At 44.7% G+C, this 21,377-nt stretch overlaps 1 protein-coding gene across 1 annotated transcript; it reads left to right on the top strand.

Moving 5' to 3' along the window:
• The first annotated feature begins 9,722 nt into the window (after nucleotides 1-9,722).
• Nucleotides 9,723-21,377, top strand: LOC132471856 (cytochrome P450 27C1-like). Its single transcript, XM_060071179.1, has 9 exons — nucleotides 9,723-10,170; nucleotides 12,620-12,810; nucleotides 14,416-14,615; nucleotides 16,601-16,810; nucleotides 17,003-17,166; nucleotides 18,275-18,441; nucleotides 19,380-19,458; nucleotides 20,086-20,289; nucleotides 20,406-21,377. Exons 1-9 carry the CDS (start codon nucleotides 9,910-9,912, stop codon nucleotides 20,526-20,528), a joined length of 1,599 nt encoding a protein of 532 aa, XP_059927162.1. The 5' UTR covers nucleotides 9,723-9,909; the 3' UTR covers nucleotides 20,529-21,377.

Here is a 21,377-nt window from a genome sequence, read left to right as displayed (position 1 = left end):
GTAGTTTCAGCGGTGGAGTTTGTGAACATGTGAATATCTCCAGGCTATGTGAAGGGCTGTAGCGGATGTAAACATGGTTTAAAGAGTTCTGGAAGAGTTCCTCTCCTCGTGAAGGACCTGCTCCCTGCGGCCCCTCGCTCTCTATGTCTGCCCCTCCCGCTCGTCTTCCAGAGGGAACGGTTTAAAAGCTGTGTGTAGAGAGAGAGAGAGAGAAAGAGGGTCTTTGTGTGTCCGGTGCAGGCTGTTTCCAGTTCTCCCCGGCAACGGGCGGGTTACCCAGGATGACTTGGTGGTGGGAGGATACTTCCTACCTAAAGGGGTGAGGAGGATAACATGCCCCTGAATCATGGTTTCTCAACGGGGGCGGTACCGCCCTGGGGGGCGTTCGCACAACCTAGGGGAGGCGCTGGGGACGGGATTATTTTTTAAATTTTTTGTGGGGGGCTTTTAAACTTTCATGGTTTTCAAATCTTTTTGGGGCAAAAATAGGCTCCCTGAAATAAATAGCCTATTTTCATTTATTGCTTTCTAACCCCTCTAGCGTCTCAGCTAACAGCTAATGGTGTGCTCCTTAATCCTCGGACGCCAGCCTTCCGAGTTGCACGTTTGACGTCACTTTCTCGCAAACCAGCCAAAAAACAAACAACACAGCTTTACATTGTATTGCACGCACAGCAAGACCATGCGGTGGATAAATTTGTGACCAGAATAAAGTAGCAATGTAATCAAGTGTGTAAGAGCATTGAAAATCGACATTAAAAATGACCTACATGGTAAAAATACAAAAAAAGAAATCTCTTCACGGGCGCAGCCATTTTGTTGATAGCGTCATCACTGCGCTCGGCAGTGGCGTCACTACTCTGATTTATTCGGGGCTGACGCTCCGGTTATTATTTAATTAGCCCTGAATATCATTTTTTGGTAAAAATAAATAAATATAAAGCCTCTTCTCAATGCAGTGGAATGCTCACGTCCAGCATATTTGACCGCTGTCAAGGAAAGAGGTTTTTTTTGCCTCTGATTCACGGCATCTGTATCACTCCGCAGTCTGGTAACTTATCAACCCCAGCGTATTCGGTTGCTAAGCGACGTCAACGACTTTGGCGAACTATTGCTCTGCTGATCAACGCTACGAATGATAACAAATACATTGGAAAAAGTGTGAAGTTATTTTTTCGATTTGGCAAGTAGCCATTACTAATAATACCAATACACTTTGGCTGGGATGTTGAGGCATCAGACAATCAAGTCATTTTAGCCTGAATACATAGGTAAAAAACACCAGAGCAGGTTACTAGTACCATGGACAGTATCAGAACGATAACCTGTTGAACTAAATGGATGTGGTAGGCTTCACCACGGGATGCATCTGCTGACCACTGCTACATAAATAAAGGTAAGACGCGATATTTATTGCTTAAAATGTGCTGGTGCTGTGGCAAGGTCTTTTGTGTTTTTGCACTTAAGTGGTCGGCTGTTTTAACTTGCAATTGATAGTCGGTGGAGTCGGTCTCTTGTTGACACTTTGCTTGAATTCTGGAATAATTGTGAGGAGGAGTGCATGAGTTTTGGTCAGAATGCCTGATGTAGGCTAGCTTTGATGGAATGTGTGTTGTGAATTGAGAACAGCCAGCTTAAGATGTGATACAGCGTTAAGGTGTGAAACAAATATTATTTTCTTTTTCAATCTTGACGACTTTTGTTGTGCTGTGTGTAGCCACACGTTTGGCCCTTCTGAAATGAAACAAGAAGTTAATTTCCTTTCCTAGCTCCTCTTGTTTATGTTGTTAGCTTAGCCATGTCATGTCACATTGTCAACATTGGATACATGGAGCAGAACATAGTGAGTCATGTGTCCGATGCTTTTTCGAAACGTTTTCTTCATAAAACGTGCCATACAGATTTTATACATTTTATTCCTACAGCCTATAGCTACATGGGTATGCCGTCTTTCAGAACCTTTCATTACCGGCACTAAAGAGAAAATAAAGAGTGCATCCTCATTGTACCCAGCACATCTGAAAATGCATTTCCGAATGCGTCTCTGTCCCCAGCAAATTTTAAACCAAACTGACGCCCATGGCCACCGCACATCTGTTTTTGTTGGATAAAGTGGTTAACAGTGCTCAATGGTCGCCATGGAGATCTGAGGTAAACAATACTACAGCTCAAGAAAACTGAGGTGATCGTTCTGTTTGAGGTGAGCATTCTGTGTTGGGTATGTATTATTACACATTACTATCATATCTGTAGTTGTGTCATTTAAGTTTTATTAATAGGTATTGGCACACACAAGCATGCCACAAGATGGTAGACTTATAGTCAATGCTAACAACAAGCGGCGGAAAATCTCCCAGGCCAAGCGCATCAAGTCTGGAGTGCAGACTTGATGCCACCTTTCCGCTGCGGCCTCCAAATTTTGAAAAGCTGATGGATAACCCAGAAGACCTAGCTTTCTTGGCCAGCATGAGCTACTGACAGAGTGGCCACATTTGTTGTATTGGACAAAAAGCTGCAGCTCAAGGTGAAGCGTTGAGAGGAGCGTCAAGCTGCCACAGCAGCCAGGCAGTCCCGCTGTGAAAAGGAGCTGGAGGAGATGACGGCAATGTCCAGCTTGGAGTCAGAGAGTGATGAGGAGTCAGAGGAGGATACTAACAGTCTATCCACCATCTGAGGGCGAACCATCCCACAAGCTTAAGAAGACTGGAACAAGCGACTTCATTCCACATGACATCCTTAGCCGACCAAGTGTCATGTCACTGGCTACAAGGTTGAAGATGTCACCAATGCAACAGGCTGCATTCACGTGTGGCCTTGTTGCAGAGTCAGGCGGTGAATGTACTCTGTCTGCATCTTACGAAACAGCTGACCGAGCAAGACGCAAAGTGCTTGGAGACAATCAGTGAGGAACAGCACAAGCAGTGGACACCACCTCCATTGTGCACCCTACACTGGGACAGTGAGTTAACACCGATGCTCAGCAATGTGCGCCAATTGGAGGAGCGTCTTACAGTGGTTGGAGATGCAGAGCGGCTGAAACTGCTTGGTATCCCGGCATATAAGAAGCAGACCAATGAGGCATGTGGAGTGATCATTTACCGGTTGACATGCAAGTTGTCAATATAGAATTTGACACCACTAAGCAAACACCGGCCATCCCACAGCAGCCTGAATTGCCATACAGCTCTCACTGGGCCAACCACAGCTTTGGTCTGGGGGCCGGCACCACATTGGTGAGGTCCTCCTGAACCAGGTTTTCATAGACCTGAAGGTGGAGACATCACGCTCGCCAGAGGTAACCTTGTTCACACGTCTGTGAGAGAAATGGAACCTGGTACCACAAGAATCCAGCAGCCAATGGTCCCGCTATATTCCTGGCAACACAGAGCAACCACTCCTGGGCAATTTACGTGCTGACCACAAGCGAGGTGACTACCATGAGTTTGTGCAGCTGTGTCTTGTGTTTCTGGATGCAGATGGTGAAGAGCAGACTGCATTGACCTTCCAACGACCGGGGGCGGTCCACAAGGCACGATGGATGGCCACGCTGCTCTATACTCTCAAGCTGGCTTTGATGGAGCAGCACATCGAGTTGCTTCGCCAGGGCACAATCACCACACGCGGCAGCAGGTGCCGAAGATTTGGTTATTTGCCATTTTCATTACACACATATGCAAAGTGGTGGTTGAAGCAAGAAAGCTGTAGATGCTGCCTGGAATGACCTGACACTCTACCACCACCTGCAGGCATACAAGGCTGTAGATGAGGGCATTGCAGCATCAGTGATCAAGGCGATAGAGAGGCATCGCTGGTACCTGACAGTTGAGATGCTACTCCTGGCTCTCTTCAGCAGCAAGGTGAAGTATGATGACAAGCGTGCACCTGCCTGAGCGATCTTGGAGCACAAGCCCGCTGATCTCCCCATGCACATCCCTGAGCAGTGCTTTGGCTCTGGCTTTGTCAAGCCAAAGTTCCCCAACCTCTTGCCAACCACCAGCTTGGCTGACCTCGCCAATAAGGATTGCTGCTTTCGGATGCACCAACTGCACATTGATCCAGAATTTATGTCTCTCGATGTGAAGGAATGGGCGACCATTGATGCATTCAAAAAAAGTGAGGTCAATGTACGTGCGACGAACGTGGTCAATGACTGCCGAGCATGGCGTCAAGCTCACATCCGACTTCGTCGTAGTGGCAAGGAAGGAGCAGCACCTGCAGAATGTGCTGCAGGCAGTTGAACATGACCGCAACCAACAGCCGAAACTCCGCCGCTGCAAACGCAAGCTAATCCCTGAATAGGACGGTTACTCTTGGGTGGCAGGTCGGGAGACATATCTGGGGGGAGACGCACTGGCTAGGTTCAGAGTTCAGGTTCCATTTCCTCTCTCTTTCTACCTGGTGACGTTGCTCAATGGAGCAGACTCTGGCACAGACTGAGCAATACAGTTTGAAGTTTAGTTAGTGTCAGCTCTTACCATTAGGCCCTGTTAGTTGCCAGTGAGTTAGCCACTAGAGAGGGTTTGTTCTTTTAAGTGTGTCAGTATACTATAAAGTCAATTAAACTTTATATGTTTGTCCGACATCCATCACTGCCGCACAAACTTCAGGGTAAGGCTGCGTGAACATGTCCCATTGACCTCCATTCATTTAGTCTATAAAACAAATTAATGGAGAATCTTGAAAGTTAAATTCTGAGAAATGCCCAAGTTGCCCAAGGGGCATACAAACAACTTTTACTTTTATAACCCTATAGAACATGTTATTGTATAAAAGTTCACTTTACTCAACATTTCCAGGTCAAACTTTAGGCAATTAGACTAAAAATTGCGCCAAAGTTCATGTGTTAGGTGCCACCTCTAAATCTCAATGCAATTCCTCAAAACTGAATATTTTTTTATGTTAATTGCCAAATTGATATTTTGAAATTTAAATTTCCCATTCAAATTTGATGCACCCTAACGTCCATGTATGGCTTGGGGGTGGAGCCAGCAGGATGCCAAATGTCTAATTTCAATCCCCAATCCCCTCACTCCTCCCTGGCGTCTACCACAATATGTAGAGGAAGGCTGTGTTCACATCTAGCGTTTTTTGTAATAGGGAAAAGTTGAGCCGACCGTTTTTTCAACAAATAAAAAAGCTGGCATTGTTATTTGTCCTATAAGCGCCGAGAGCGTTTTTTCTATCGCCTAGCAACGAACCCATTCTAGACCCGACGTTACTCGCCTACTACGTATCCAGGCTAGAGCCCATTAGACATGTCGTAGATCTCGACATGTTCTGTAATTGAAACTATGAATCGCTCCACCGGCACTTTTCATCGTGGTTAACCAATAGATTGTTGACTGTCCGAATTGATTGATTGATTGACTCAAAGATGTCTGTACAACCTATTACAGGCCAGCGTTTCATGGGTGCTGATAGTAAGGAAGATGTATTTATTGTAAGAATTGGATAATAGATACGTAATCATGCATAATCAAATAGTCAATATCCTGTTTAGCATATATATAGCATGCGTTTTTTGGTGCCCCAAAGTGAATACAGGCTCTAAATCAGGCAGTGAAGTGTGTTTAAATCTGAATAAGGAGCTTTTTTTTCTGGATTTTCTTTCTTTTCAGGTGTCCATTAGACCAGTGGTTGTTGTGGCAATTTCTCTAGAGATATTGCATCTAGGACAGATGAGATATCTAAATGCAAAAAGCACGCAATAGTTGTAGACAATTAACCTATTATAATGCATGCATACACTAGACTCCTCTCTAGTAGAGTGAGTCCAGAACACAGTTAGACAGAGCTTTTAAAACAGTTTCACATGTGCCTGTTTTCTAATCAAGCAGAAGAATGCCCAAGCAAAAAGGTTAACATTAGACGACACATCTGCAATGGTAGGGTGGCTGACAAAAGCACAAAGGTTAACATTTAGACGACACTGAGGAAAGGCAGGGTGGCAAGACAATAAAAGGAATACGATTATTATTATTATTTGGTGTCTGTGTGCTGCGTATAAATGAAGGCAATTCTTGGGGGATCGCCGAACTGGTAGCCGTTGTGGTAGAAAATAACCGAGTTCTATCACTTCATCTAACTAAGAGAGCAGGAGGAATCGGGGAGTCCGGATCAAGTATTGACAGAGACTTTATTGTTACCCGCAAACGAGAAACGACAAAGCCGAGTGAGGTTTGCAAAGACACTCCAGAATGATTCTCGTCCTCCTCCTTATATACCCAATCCTTAAATAGTATAAAGTCAGACTTACATAAAATGTTGATTTACATAACATGTTTTTCCAGGTCACAGCTTTACCATGAACATACATTTATCCCTATGCATACCATGATGGTGTACATGTGGACATGTCAGCATATTTTTCAAAAAGCAGTCCAAATTTCTACATCTGTGCATCCTGACCCTTGGACTCTGCATTTGGCAGCACACAAGATAGGAACAGAGTGAACCTACTTCCTGGCGCCATATCAAACCTAACTTATAGGGGAGAGGTGATCAGCTACTTTCCACCATTAAAGTATTTATATGATATATAGGCCTAATCATAGCTTACCATAAAATGTAGGGTTCATTTCTTCCATACCGTCAACCCCCCCCTGGTGGCAAGGACACCGGCGAAGCTGCCCAGATTCTCTGGGGCGATGCTGCTGGAGCTAAACCTGGCCCAGTTCTGGCTTGCTGAAAGGCACAACGGATGGGGTGCAAGGGAGGCAGTCAGTCGTCCACCTTGAGATGGAGGGGACGGTTGTGCAGGTCCTGCTTGACCTGGCCCCAGCAGAGCAGCGAGACCTCAACGCCCTGACCAGGGCCTTAAGAGGCACTGAAGAGAGGCACTGAAGAGAGGCACTGAAGAGAGGCACTGAAGAGAGGCACTGGAGAGAGGCACTGGAGAGGCGTTTCGGGCAGCAGACCTTCAGTGACCAGAACCGGGAGCAACTAGCTGGTCGCCGCTGCTTTGTGGAATAGAGCCTGGGGTCTTACGCTGCCGCTCTATGCCTCCTGCAGCTACCCAGACTTCTCCCAAGCTTCCCGGTAAAATCTAGCCTCCATTCCCTTTTGACCGGGGCTTGCGCCGGAGCGGCAGAAGGAGCATGTCTGCCTCACCGGGCTCCAGTCCCTCTTTGGGGCTCTCAAGGAGGAAGAACGGGCAGAGATGGAGTTCACCATCTGACCCAGCCCCCAGCCATCCATGGCGGACTGTGATGAAGGTGGAGCGCAGGAGCGTAGGAGGGTTGACCGACCGCTGATTTAATCGGCGTGGTGGGCCTGGCCATCTAAGGGCTCCAGACTTGTTTTTTTCACTAGGAGCACTGCGTTCATATTTCATGAACTTGACTGATCTGTGTTTAACTATGATAGAATAACAGCAGTGGTGGTTGTATTGTGTTTTTGGTACTATTAGTACATTTATGTACACAAATGAAAAGTCATTGTAATGGGTATGTTTTAAACCCTTTTCTCCCTCTTGATTATGCAATTCATAATACTGTAAACTGGTAATTTCTGAAATTACTCTGAATTTTTGTAAGTGAAATATTGTCTATGTATGTGTGTATCTGTAGTGTTGTTGTGTATGATGTTATGTGTTTTTGGGTGTGAAGGACCCCAGGAAGAATAGCCATGCTGTTGAGGCAGGTGCTAATGGGGATCCATAATAAAGTAAAGTAAAGTAACTGAAAATTTTAGGGGCGCGATCAGAAATTTTAGGGGCACACACCGTTAATCAACATGCCAACCAAATATTCACATTTCTACTAATTTTCACTATATTACTAATAACTATTTTGATAACAGATGCAGAAATGACAATGTGCTGTGTCAAATTCAGTGTCAAATTTAATTGTGATTGTGATCTATCCCAGCGGTTTCCAGGTTTGAGCATGCATGCGTTCGACAAGTACGGAAGCGACAGTTTCACGGGAGTGCGCCCGCTTGTCATGACGCTTGACAGGACGCTGAGCCTCGATCCTCTCTGCCCGCTCGGCTCTCCATTGAGAATGCATTATCAGGCCCGTGGTTGGCGGACCGGGCCGCACCGGGAGCCTGTTCGTGGCGGCAGCCTCGATGGTTGACCCTGCCAGGGCCTGGTAGATACGGGGTCGACCATCCCTGGTACATCCTGGCGACCTCCCAGGGGCGTGGATGCCAACCAATGTCCGGCTGATGTTGGTTGGCGTTGATGACTGGAGTAGAGGACGGGATAAAGGGGAGGAAGCGGCTAGTCCTCCGGGTGGGAGACTGGGAGGTGGAGCATGAGTTCTGGCTTGCGGACATCCTCTTTTATCATTTGCCTGCACCTGCTGACCCGTTGGGGAGCGATGTGTCGGGGCGGCCATCACCCTAAGCGTGTAGACCGTGGCACTCCAGTCCGGGCAGGGGAAGGACGTGGTCCGGAAGACCCGGCCAACACCCGTGCCACACGACACAGGCATGAAGCGGCGCCACCACCGAGGCAGTCGTACGTGTTGGGTATTTGTTGTGTGTTTAGTGTCTGTGTGCTGTGTGTAAATGAAGGCAGCTCTCGGGTTTGTGCGGTGTATGGGGCACGAGAGTTGCGAACTGCTTTAAACCTGGCCACCCGTCTGATCATTCAGAAATTATATATATTTATAATAATACTATTCTTAAAACTTACTGTATATAGGGTGTGCTTTGACTGGCTTTGTTGGGCATTTCCCCCTCGTCACGCAGATGTCGTAGCTTGCGGTCTGACTTTTCATGGTAGGCTAATGCATGATTGCCAAGTATAACCTACAACTTTGGAAAAAGCTTTTTGTTCATGGTTAGGAATTCTCTCGCATTAAATATGTGCCGTGACAATGTATAATGTCTAATGTCTATGTCTGCATAATCAATCAATCCAACTCAACACAACAACTTAAGGTAGCAAGTTAGCTGAGGGAAAAACATTACAGCTGTTGAACCCAACCATAACAGCACAATAACCGGAGCTAGAGAGTTAGCAGAGGGCTACAGCTGACTAACCGAAACACAGCTATTTTATACAACAAAAACATTCATCCTTGTTTGCTGAAGATATCCATGTCAAAGTTTCTCAAGGTAAATGCTACCTAGAACCACCTGTTACTACTGTTAGGCTGTGGTTATGATATCTAATAAAACATTTACTTTCGTTGTTTTATCAGTCATTTAGTAGTAAAAGTAGTATGAGGGGGCTACTTTTTTTTTGTCAAATATAAAGTATATAAACTTGGAGTAAAAATGTTAATATAATATGCAGGTAGAGATTCTTTACGAGAAGGGTAGGCCAGTAGGGAGAATCAATGAATTAATAGCACCCTTACTATTGATTCTATAACCTGCCGTAAACATTGTCCCAAATTTTTAGTTTTGCGAAAACACAAAAAACAAGACATGTGTGTATATGTACATCTATATATATATATATATATATATATATATATATATATATATATATAATAATAATAATACATTTCATTTAGAGGCGCCTTTCAAGACACCCAAGGTCACCTTACAGAGCATATAGTCATCATATATATATATATATATATGTATGTTAATATGTATGTCTCCTGCTGCTAATTTGTAACCATTACGTGGTGTTTTCAGCTTCATATTCAATCTATAATGTGAAAATTATATCTCAAATATCCCATGTTTTTTTTATTATTAATTTCATAACCAAAGTTTTGTAAGATGACGGGGCTGCGCCGCCATTCAGTTCTCGCGATACTCTCCCAAGAGCAGCAGGGCGGTAGTAAATAGACGGTGCGCTAGTATGAGAGGAGATAAAGATCACTACTCCTATGAAATACTTATTATAAAACAGGCCATTATTCACAGTGGAACCTTCAGTTGGCTCACTAGTTTTGCTTTTGAGACTAAGCGGACTGTCTCCCAAAAGACACATTTTACCAAACGATGATGCATTTACGCACGAGACGTTTGGTTAGTGAAAGGCATTACTTTTCTTTACGCGCGTTGCACAAGTCTGCATCCAGCGATGCGCCCCCGCTCACCGTGGCCAGGGAGGAGACCCTTCGCCCGGGTCTGATCCGACCGGAGACCCTGGAAGATGTGTCCCGTGTGAAGACTCTCAAGGAGATGCCCGGACCCAGCACGTTTGGAAATCTGGTGGAGTTCTTCTTTCGCGACGGTTTTAGCAGAATCCACGAGATCCAGGTAAGACATTGTTTTCTTAATCTTTTCTAACTTTCTGGCACTTAAAAGTGCTCTATTTTTTAAATGATGAAGACATTTTTGTGCGTGGCAGTATCAATCACTGCTTCATATCCCAAATGTTGGGCTATTCATTTCCTGCATTCTGGTGAATTTTTCTGCAGCCAAATATTGCCTTTTCTGCATCAATTTATGGTGAAAATATATTGTTTTACGTAAAAGGAAAACGCCATGTCACAGCCATTTTGATCACCAATCATTGTGTTCACACACTAACACAGATAGGCGTAGGCCTACTGCGTATCCTGGCTTTATACCTTTTAAGGTTTTCTGTAATTTAGAAACAAGAAACCAACAAATAAGGCATTGCACAAAAGCAAAAAACGCTATTTACGATAGGCTACTAGGACGTTCGGTATCCCTTAAATAAGCCCTATTTAACATAGGCTATGTAAGTAGTCCTGTTGAGGGCTTCTTTGTAATATTAATATTATTACTATTGTGATAAAATTACAATATTTTTGGTATCTGTATTGGTAACTGTATTGAAATCGTATAAGTACAAATTAGTAAAAGTAAAAAAAGAAGAAAAGGGGCGGGGGGGGGGGTCAGGGGCTTTCATCCATAGTACCACGAGCAGGGCAAGAGGCAAGAGGAGACTCATTTCTCATTGTGATTATATTGGAAGTACGAAAAATCGGTCGAGTTCTACTTTTTGGAATCTGTCCCTGCTCACTGTATTGTTGCAAAACTGCTTCCTCTTGGTCTTGACTTTTTTTTTGTCAGTTATCCTGGATTTCCCAAAAAAGTGGTTCTGACAGTATCTTCACAGTCTCTCTATGAAGTCTACTAGGTCTAAAAATCTGTCCATGCTGCTCCTGTAGCTGACATGCCCCATTCCTCCACTTGTCTCTGAATTTGTTAGGCAGTTTCAGAAGGATGGTCTTCATATTAGAAACATTATTAGAAACATCCATATTGGTGAGATGATGTGCACCTCAATTGCATACCAACAGCCTCTAAGGAACAGGGAGAATGCTTGCAATGCTTTCACATCCTCTGATTTGATCACTGACCAGGCAAATGCTTTCTCCTTATAGAAAACGCATTTGGGTAGATAAGAGGCAATCTTATCTACCCTTTTTTCCTTAACAGAATACTTTCCAACAGTGCCATCTTGTGACTGAATGTCAGACATATTTTTTCACTATCCCTTTAAGACACCTCCCTATAAACCAACCCAAGCCAATAAGCAGTGCTGATTTTACATCCCCCACATCAAGGCAAGAGACTGGAAGGGACGGACATCACTGTTTTGTTTATTTCAAAAGTTTTTGATCCTATGCATACTTTTTAAACTGCCTTGTGGTATTGTGTGTAGATACGTTATGAGAGAGAGAGAGGGAGCCAAGCAGAAGACACTTTAAAATCGATAGTCACATTGCCTGACAACAAGTATGCGAGAATTTTACCATAGGTTTGGAGGAAGTATAATCATTATCTTGCAAATACGAATGAAACAAGTGTGGAAAAAGCACAACGAAGCACTGGATTCTCAGTGACATCCAAACGTGGGACTTGTTTAAACCTTCTGTTGCCACCGAGATGAACTTTGTTTACTTTGCTGCCCTTAAGGGAATCCCTAGAACTGTAATTCTGTATATTTCTGGGTCACCCCATCTTGACAGGAAAAGACGGGGAGGGCTTTATGACACCAACTGTATACGTTAGACGTCACCCATTCATGCCTTCTGCTGCCCGGGGATGAATCTTTTTTTGCTGAGCTTACTCCAAGTTATCTGCTGAAGCTGTGTACCCCACCAAAGAAGAAAGAAACCCCATGCATTCTTTCTCTCACTTTACTTGTATGCCTACTGACCTTTATGTTAAGGTTAACTAGTTAAAGGTACTGTCGAAGTCAAACATTTGCTGCTTTATGAATGTATTCCACAACAGGCTGGCCTTATACAATGTTTGTAGGATGTCTTACGAAAGATTATGCTAGTTTTGTGATAAATAATGTTAAGTAATTTCAACTGGTCATGCTTTTCATGCTGATTTTGTGGTTTAATGGGAATATAATGTGGTTGGGGTATATTCTGTTTATATAAAATAACCAAAATTAGATTTATTACCCTACACGTGTAACCCCCCCAATTTGCGTGTTACCATTTGTGCTTATTTACGACCTGTGGTCATAAGTGCCTCTACTGTACCATGCAAGCATTATAATATTATATGCTACATGTTCACGTATTTAATACATGAATGTGTAAAATTACCACAATTTTCTGAATAGCCCCCTAAATGATTGATTCTTGTTTCCTGTGATAGGATCGTGACTCCATGTTGAGGATCAAGTATTAACATTGTGCTCAGCCACAGTCACATGTAAATCTTCTGTGTATTATTTTTGAGGATGATAAAGAGTGCATCGTCCCTCCGTCTCTAGATGGAGCACCGTCAGAAGTACGGAAAGATTTTCAAGTCCCGCTTCGGCCCCCAGCTGGTGGTGTCCATCGCTGACCGCGACTTGGTGGCCCAGGTGCTGCGGGCCGAGGGAGCCACCCCCCAGAGGGCAAACATGGAGTCCTGGAAGGAGTACCGTGACCTAAGGGGCCGCTCAACCGCTCTCATCTCTGCGTGAGTAACCTTTGACCTGTCTTTTTTGGACCCCATGAAACTGGTAGGCAATGCCTTTTAAAAATATTGTAGTAAAATGTCTAGTGATGTTTGGAGAGGGCAGGAGATAGGTATGCATGATCCTATACTGGCATAATATGTGGTGTTGGGGCCAACATTGGCCTAATATGCTAATGAGAGTGTTGGAGTCTTTCGAGTCTGGGGTGCATAACATGTTGCACCATTTACCAATTCAACTATTAACCATGGTTTAAATGTCTCGGTTTGGTAACTAATGGCACAGCCACACCTAGTGTTTCTGTCCTCACTCTAAAAAAAAAAAGGACATTATGGTGCATTCATTTTTTATGACCAACCGTTGAACATTGAGTTTAAATTGTAATCTATAATCGTTGCATGGCTAATTGGGGCCTTTAGAATGTTAAAGTACATCGGGGCAGAGCCAGGATTTAAACATTAAATATGTAAATATAGTTTTGTATGTTTACTGCCAAATAACTATCACTAATGTTAACGGTCATATTAAATAATAGCCTGAAGCTGTTTTCCGCCTTGTCCTCAATCGTTTTTAATCACACCAGTCCTAACCAGTCCTAACCAGTCCTGACCAGTCCTGACCAGTGCTGAGCCGTGCTGAGCCTTGCAGCACACAGCTAGCGGAGCTAGTGTATAGCCCCTTTTCTGAGGTGTATTGGTAGAGCATTACTCTATAAACTGCAAACTAAACTACTAAACTGCGCCAAAAAAACGTAAGTTAAGGGCGAGAAGTGGAGGGGCTGATCATTGATGTACTTAAAGTGGAATCGCCTGTATTTTACAAGTGTTGCATTTTTGTACGGACAAATAATTTCAGGATTAATTACTCAGCAAATACTAATACTAATCATACCACTACTATGTATAGTAGTAGTACTAATTTTGTATCATCCTACAACAACATCGCCCATTATAACGGCCATACACTACGACTGCACTTAAAAAGTATTAAAATGTTGATATGGGTGGTAACCATGGGATAACATGCCCTCATCCTTCCACTAACTCTAAGCCGAAAGCAATTTATTTTCATCTTAGGGTAAGAATTCATGCTGAAAGAGGGGGTTAATTTACTGCATATTTTACACGACACTCAAAATTCTATTTTAATATATTGGATCTTCATAATTGAATATGTTTACAAACAAGAGGACCAACAATTTAAATGATCAGACAAACTAACCAGCCATATTAACGGTGTAAGACAAATTAGCTTGAAAACATAAATTATGAGCAGGCAATCTACACACATTTTCTTTTGCATTTATTGATAAATCCTATAAGATAAGGGACCCCCTGAATTGTCATCACCTTCCTCCTGTTTGCTGCACCGCTGGTTAGATAACATGTTGGAATCTTTAGAATGTTGCAGTACATAACATGTTGGGGTCGTTAAAGTCTTGCAATCCTTAGAATGCTTCGTTTAATATCTTGTTGAAGTCATTAGAATGTGGGATACATAACATGTTGGGGTCTCTCTAGTGTTGAGGTACATAGCACAGTGTAATGTTTGAAGGTTGTGATTGTAATGCATATATCAAAAGTTGTGTTGCTCTTTGTGTCCTGCAGGGAGGGTGAGGAATGGCTGAAGATGCGTAGTGTGTTGCGGCAGCTGATCATGCGACCGCAGGACGTGGCCGTGTTCTCAGAGGATGTGAACCTTGTGGTGGACGACCTGGTTAAGAGGGTCGGCTCCCTACGCAGCCGATCATCTGACGGGGAGTCTGTGGTCAACATCAATGACCTGTTCTTCCAGTACGCCATGGAGGGTAGGTGTCTTGCCAAATAGGACGCTTCCTCAGTGCAGAAAGAATCCTAACCTGTATGAGAATAGGAGAGTCTTATCCTTCTTACTCTCCTCTCCTCCCTCGTTCATTTCTTCCTTCTCCTCTCTACTCCCTCTTCCTCTCTCACCCACCTTCTCCTTCCCATCCTCCTCTCGTCTCTCTTCTTTCTTTCTCCTCTCCTCTGTTTGTGGAAAGAGGTAACAGTTATTGTAAAACTGGATGTCGGAGACATTGCAGTAACGGGGGAGGAAGTTTGGTTCCACTTGGCTGACGAAGGAATGTTGGATTTCAAGGAGATGCACTGCAGGGTAGGAAAGGTTAATAACTACCATATGTTTCAATGCTTGCTGGCAAGCATTCAAATTCCAGCCATAACTCATTGGAACGGCGCTGTGTGTGGATTTCTATGCTTAAAGTACAGCTGGCCCTGCCTCAATTATTCAAGAGGCAGAGAGGGGAAGGACGGAGAAGGAGGAAGAGACTGACTCTATGGAGTCAGATTGATGTCAAAAGTATCGTCTTCGTATCAAAATAAAGCTGATGACATGATTTCAACATGCAGGCTGGATGAGGGAAGGGGGGGAATTCATTGGTCTTGTCTACCAGCTCGACTGAGGGCATGCAAAAATGTGAAACTTCAGAGAAGCTGGCTAGCCTAGCTACTGGCTAGGCTTGTCATTAGCCTCCAAGCCTAGCAACCCGCTGGATATGCTTGTGGCTTGGTTGGTTAGTAGCCTCTGTCTTGTAACAAGCATGCTGGGTAATCAATGACCAGACAATCCAGTAGCTGATCCTGCGGATTGCTAGGACGCCTCCACATCAAAAAGATGTCCAAACCCATAGTGTCAGAAAAACAATATTGTATTTTTTTGTTTAAAGAACACATATTATGGGGTTTTCCCAACAAGTAAACATAGTATATGAGTTCCAGAAGACATGTTATTGAAGCTGTTTGTTGGAAGTTGCTTATAGGAAAAAAAATCTTGCCTACCACTACAACCCCTCTTTTTCAGTCCCTTCAGAATGCGCCGTTTCTGGTGTCTGTAGCTTTAATGCAAATAAGCTGCTGACGATTGACCAATGAGCTGTAAGAGTGAACCACAGCATGGAGGAGAAGTGATTGTTGCCGTTTAAGGACTCCTTGAGCTCTATATCTATATAATATATTATAATATGATATAATATAATAATAATAGGTATTATATATTATATCTAATATCACGGCCAAAAGCTATGTAAGCCGCGGATGATATTATGAATCGTAAAGACTGCGTCTGACGTCCCTGGCACTTCCACAACAAGTAAAGACTCATAGTAGGGGTTATCTCGGCCATGGTTGAGAAGAATGGGGGAAAGGAACTTTGGCCTTGACTCTCTGAAGTCCACATGGACATCGAGAAGAAAGGGATGGTACTGCCGGAGCGGAGCTGCCGGACTGCCGCCAGAGCTTCGGCGGCAGTCCGTCAGCTCCGCCAGACTCCCTGCCAGGCAGTCACATATGGCACACTGACAAATTAGACATCTATTTTTGTATGGAATATCCCTGCTTCTGAAATGCGAGAACATCTCCGCCCTGAGCTCGTCCGCTGGTCCACAAAATCGTAGCTCTGCTCTGATTGGAGGGGGGTGGGGAAGTAAGGGAGGTAATATTCAACTGTGCCCCCCTTCTTACGTAGGAGGGGGCGCCGACACTGACTCGCTCGATTGGTAACTGTTAGGCGGGGTCCTTTCAGAAATGCATATCTCACTCAAGAAATCATGCACAGACTTGTTCAAAGTTTGTATGCGTGTGGGAGCACCAGAGACCCAAAACAACACCCCAAATCCCAGGAAAAGTTTTGTTTCCATAATATGTCCCCTTTTTAAAGAGTGATAAATCAAATTGCAATCCCAAAAATTGAATTGTGAACTTAACTTTTGGTTAATAAGTCATAATTATGTGTTTATTCCATATGCATCCTCTGCAGGAATGGCCTCCATCCTGTATGAAACTCGTCTGGGCTGTCTGGAGGAGGAGGTGCCAAAAGATACGCAGGACTACATCGCTGCTCTGCACCTCATGTTCAGCTCCTTCAAGACCACCATGTACGCCGGGGCCATCCCAAAGTGGCTCCGGCCTGTCCTACCCGGGCCCTGGGAGGACTTCTGCAGCTCCTGGGACGGCCTTTTCAACTTCAGTAAGAAGTGTGTGTGTGTGTGTGTGTGTGTGTGTGTGTGTGTGTGTGTGTGTGTGTGTGTGTGTGTGTGTGTGTGTGTGTGTGTGTGTGTGTGTGTGTGTGTGTGTGTGTGTGTGTGTGGCTTTCTGTTGCTTCTGCAGAATCTCTCACTCTCTTCCCTCTTTCTTCTCTGCCCCCACCACCCTTCTCCAGGTCAAGTCCATGTCAGTAAGAGGTTGGAGGAGGTCAGAGGTCAGACAGAGCGGGGGGAGGAGGTGAAGGGGGGTCTCCTTACCCACATGCTGGTTACCATGGAGATGAGCCTGGAGGAGATCTATGCCAACGCGACGGAGATGCTGCTGGCAGGCGTCGACACGGTGTGTGTGTGTGTGTGTGTGTGTGTGTGTGTGTGTGTGTGTGTGTGTGTGTGAGAGGGTGGGACAGTGGATGGCCTGGTGTTGAAGTTTGGTTTCAATCTGTGTGTGTGTGTGTGTGTGTGTGTGTGTTCTAGTGTTGTATTTCAAGGATTGTGTTTCTTTGGCGCCAATATCAGGGTTTCAGCCTGAGGTCAGCACATACGCACACGTACATTTACTCCACCGTTTAAGATGTTCTCACCCAGATCCAGTTTCTTGTCATTTTGCCTGAGATCCTCACAGGGTGGGACTTTTATCTTGTTTTCAGCTCAATTCGTGTCACATTCACGCACCCACACTATTTTGCACTTGTATAACAACTGTGTGTGTGTGTGTGTGTGTGTGTGTGTGTGTGTGTGTGTGTGTGTGTGTGTGTGTGTGTGTGTGTGTGTGTGTGTGTGTGTGTGTGTGTGTGTGTGTGTGTGTGTGTGTGTGTGTCTGGCCCCTCCTTTGGTCAAAGTAAGCAATGCGCCCAGCCCGTGGCCATCCGAGAACTGTCTCCAACAGTAGCCATGCCAATTAGCCTGGCTTAGGGGGTGGACCTAAAAAGGGATAGGTAGCTCCCTGACTACTATGGGATTCATATCCCAAAAAGACATTTACCCAATCCCATGAGTCCCAAGCTCTCAAATTAGAAGGTATTCCAGAAACCGCCACACTAATTGGAGTGATCTCCAAGCCAGCATTCTTGAGGAATAGGAAAGGAGAGATGAGCGGAAGAAGCTATGAAGACAAAGACAGGAGGATAAGGAGCTTGAATACTAATGCCAATAACTCCAATACACACTTAACTACAAACATACTCCTTCCAACACTAATACACACTAACAACAAACCTATTAATGAGATATGGAATAGAGGAAACAACAGTACTGATAATAATGAACATGGCTCAATATACCCAGACTGGACTCAGACTGACTGCCTGGTATTGGTGTAGTATTTAGCAAAGCCCTGTGGTACAGTCTTTTGTCGGGTGAATCGGTCGCTGCCAAATGAAGATCCTTTGTTCTATATTCAGCTCTGTGTCTCTCTTAAAATGACCCTCTCGCTCTGGCTCTCTCTCCAGACATCGTTCACCCTGACCTGGGCGGTCTACATGCTGGCTCTGAACAAGGAGGTGCAGCAGGAGATCTACGAGGAGGTGCTGGGGGTCCTGGGGCCGGAGGAGACCCCCACCGCCGACCACGTTACTCGCCTCCCCCTCGTCCGAGGCCTCGTTAAGGAGACGCTCAGGTACACACAAATACCCTGACTCACTATCCATGTTTCATAACTTATTTCATTACTGAAAACCATTTCGCGAGTACGGACTATGGCTTAACTGAAGACGTCTGTTGTGTGGTAAAGAAGTCGGAAATACTGACTACGCCTTTACTGCATACTTCTGTTGCCTGGAGAAGAAGTCTGAACTTTTTGCTTGGAGGTGGAGGGTTAGATGGTCGGGAATAGCGTGTTAAATGGTACGGAGGTGGAGGAAAAGAGAGTAGGGTGGTGGGGGGCCGGTGGGCAGTTGTAGGGTTAGATGCTCGGAAGCTGGAGGGTTAGATGGTGGGCAGATGGAGGGTTAGATGTTTGGAAGGTAGAGGGTTAGATGGTGGGGAGGTGGAGGGTTTGATGGTTGACAGGTGGAGGGTTAGAGGGCGGGGGAGGTGGAGGATTAGATGTTGGGAAGGAGAGGTTGAGGCAGAGGATGCGAGTAAAGAATGATACGAGAGGCGGGTAGAAAACGGGAGTTTAAATAAATACCGGTTGTTGCATAACTTTTTATGTTACTCCATTAGTTACTCCATTTTATATATAGGTGGTTATTTTGGTGGAGCAACTCTATTATAGAATGGAATTTCAACTTTTTTATGTTGCTTGGACTAACCTTGCACAGACATAATTTTGTATCTTCTTAGATGTCACCTGCCTTTTCCGTGTTCAATACCTGGTAGTTTCAGCGGTGGAGTTTGTGAACATGTGAATATCTCCAGGCTATGTGAAGGGCTGTAGCGGATGTAAACATGGTTTAAAGAGTTCTGGAAGAGTTCCTCTCCTCGTGAAGGACCTGCTCCCTGCGGCCCCTCGCTCTCTATGTCTGCCCCTCCCGCTCGTCTTCCAGAGGGAACGGTTTAAAAGCTGTGTGTAGAGAGAGAGAGAGAAAGAGGGTCTTTGTGTGTCCGGTGCAGGCTGTTTCCAGTTCTCCCCGGCAACGGGCGGGTTACCCAGGATGACTTGGTGGTGGGAGGATACTTCCTACCTAAAGGGGTGAGTAGGACACACGTAATCATGCACACACTGCCTAGATCTGTCTTTCTCAAAGACTGGGTCGCCAAATTAGTTGGAAAGAAATTAAAAAAGAAATGCTTTTTTTTTTCTTTTTTACACATTAGCATTTAACAAACTTTCAGCCAGAAGCATGTTTTTGATAGTACTGAATGTTTGTATTGTTCTGATAATTTTGCTTATAACATTGAATCTAGTTGAAAGGCTAATGTACATGAATAACAACAATGAGATAGCCAAAACAAGGAGGTGTGAACCCCGCCTAAATGCATTTATTTGGTCTCATTTAGGGCAGAGTATTTGATAGTTGTATTATGTTTTCAATAACAAGTGCATAAAACAAAGGTTGGTTTAGGCTGGTTTAGGTTCATACATAAGGGGATGGGGAATTGGCAGTAAAAACGTTCAGGAATGTTCATTTATGCACAAACTTGTTCAGCTCACGATTTTATAGATAAGGTCTACTGTGAATTGGGTCGCGATGGTTTGTAATTTAAAAAAATGGGTCCCCAGAAAAGAAAGTTTGGGAAACACTGGCCTAGATGACTAAATGTTGAGTCTCTCTGGATTAAAGTGTCCTAAATGACCCTATGTGCTTCATGGTGCCAGACCCAGCTGGCTCTTTGTCACTACTCCACATCTATGGAGGAGGAGAACTTCCCGGACGCCGGAGACTTCCGTCCGGCACGCTGGGTCCGAAAGGACAACACGGACCGCGTGGACAACTTTGGCTCCATCCCGTTCGGCTACGGCCTCCGCAGCTGCATCGGCCGCAGGGTAGCGGAGCTTGAGATGCACTTAGCCCTTGCAAGGGTAGGAGCCACACACACACACGCACACGCACACGCACGCGCACACACACACAGAAAATCAACACTCATCAACTGGTTGAATGTAAATGTTAAAAGTGTTTTATCTCCTCCTGTCAGCTGATCCAGAAGTTCAACATCGACGTGTCCCCACTTCTCTCCTCGGAGGTCAAAGCCAAGACCCATGGTCTGCTGTGTCCCGCGGCGCCCGTACACATCCGGTTCAGAGACAGAGACCCCTAGACAGGCTGGAGACAGAGATAGATACCTAAAGACAGACACCATAGACTTAGACCACCTAAAGACATAGACCCCTTTAGACATAGTGCAACTAGACCCAGTACCACCTTACAGACATAAACCCCTTCTAGACAGACCAAATAAACCCCCTACACACCTATTCTCTAACAGACAAAACCACCTAGCGGGAGAAACCAAGAGACATAAACCAGTGGAGGCTCCTCCAGTAAGGAGAGGGAGGAAGATCCTCCTTAACATTGTTGAGAATAAAAAATGTAAATTGTCCAGACTACTGTAATGAATTAATGCCCTTAAATATCACTACTTTAATGCCTTTTGTATATGTAATGTTCGTTTCCATGGGAAAAGGGACATTAGCACCCCCTGTGGAGCAGCCCGGAGGGAGGGGTTATCCCCTCACGTCTAGGCTACGACAACCAACTAACCCGCCCAGTGGTATGCCTCCTTTCCACCGACCGGTGCACTTTTGTTCCTTGCTGTACAGTGCAGCTCTGTTTGCTTATATTGGCGTATCCGTAGCCCGCGGCTCGGCTGCGGAGCCTGCGACCGGGCTGCCCGCGGCCGAGCTGCGGAGCCCGCTAGGAGGATTGACTTGATCTATTAATGAAGTCCCTCAATCTTAATTGGCTTAACACCGTGACCAACATTCTGAAACAAACAACGATGTGAAATAATGTTCTTGTTCTTTTAATTGTTTGTTACTCTGACCGTTCTGTTTGATATTGCGGAAAGGATGTTAGTGAATGATTCAGAGCATGATGCATTTTAATTGGCATCACTTTCATTTTTCTTAAACAATTGTAGCTGACAATAAACATTGCCAAATTACAA

This window comes from Gadus macrocephalus, chromosome 14, assembly GCF_031168955.1.
Source record: "Gadus macrocephalus chromosome 14, ASM3116895v1".
Lineage (NCBI taxonomy): Eukaryota > Metazoa > Chordata > Actinopteri > Gadiformes > Gadidae > Gadus > Gadus macrocephalus.
Note: the sequence above shows the minus strand (reverse complement) of the source record. Positions and strands in the feature narration are given on the sequence as shown.

Bases quoted from the DNA above. Each gene is read 5' to 3' on its own strand.
- LOC132471856 (XM_060071179.1), top strand. From the start codon at position 9,910: ATGATGCATTTACGCACGAGACGTTTGGTTAGTGAAAGGCATTACTTT. The intron at 10,171-12,619 runs GTAAGACATTGT...CTCCGTCTCTAG, and splicing joins GCAGAATCCACGAGATCCAG to ATGGAGCACCGTCAGAAGTA. The intron at 12,811-14,415 runs GTGAGTAACCTT...TGTGTCCTGCAG, and splicing joins TCAACCGCTCTCATCTCTGC to GGAGGGTGAGGAATGGCTGA.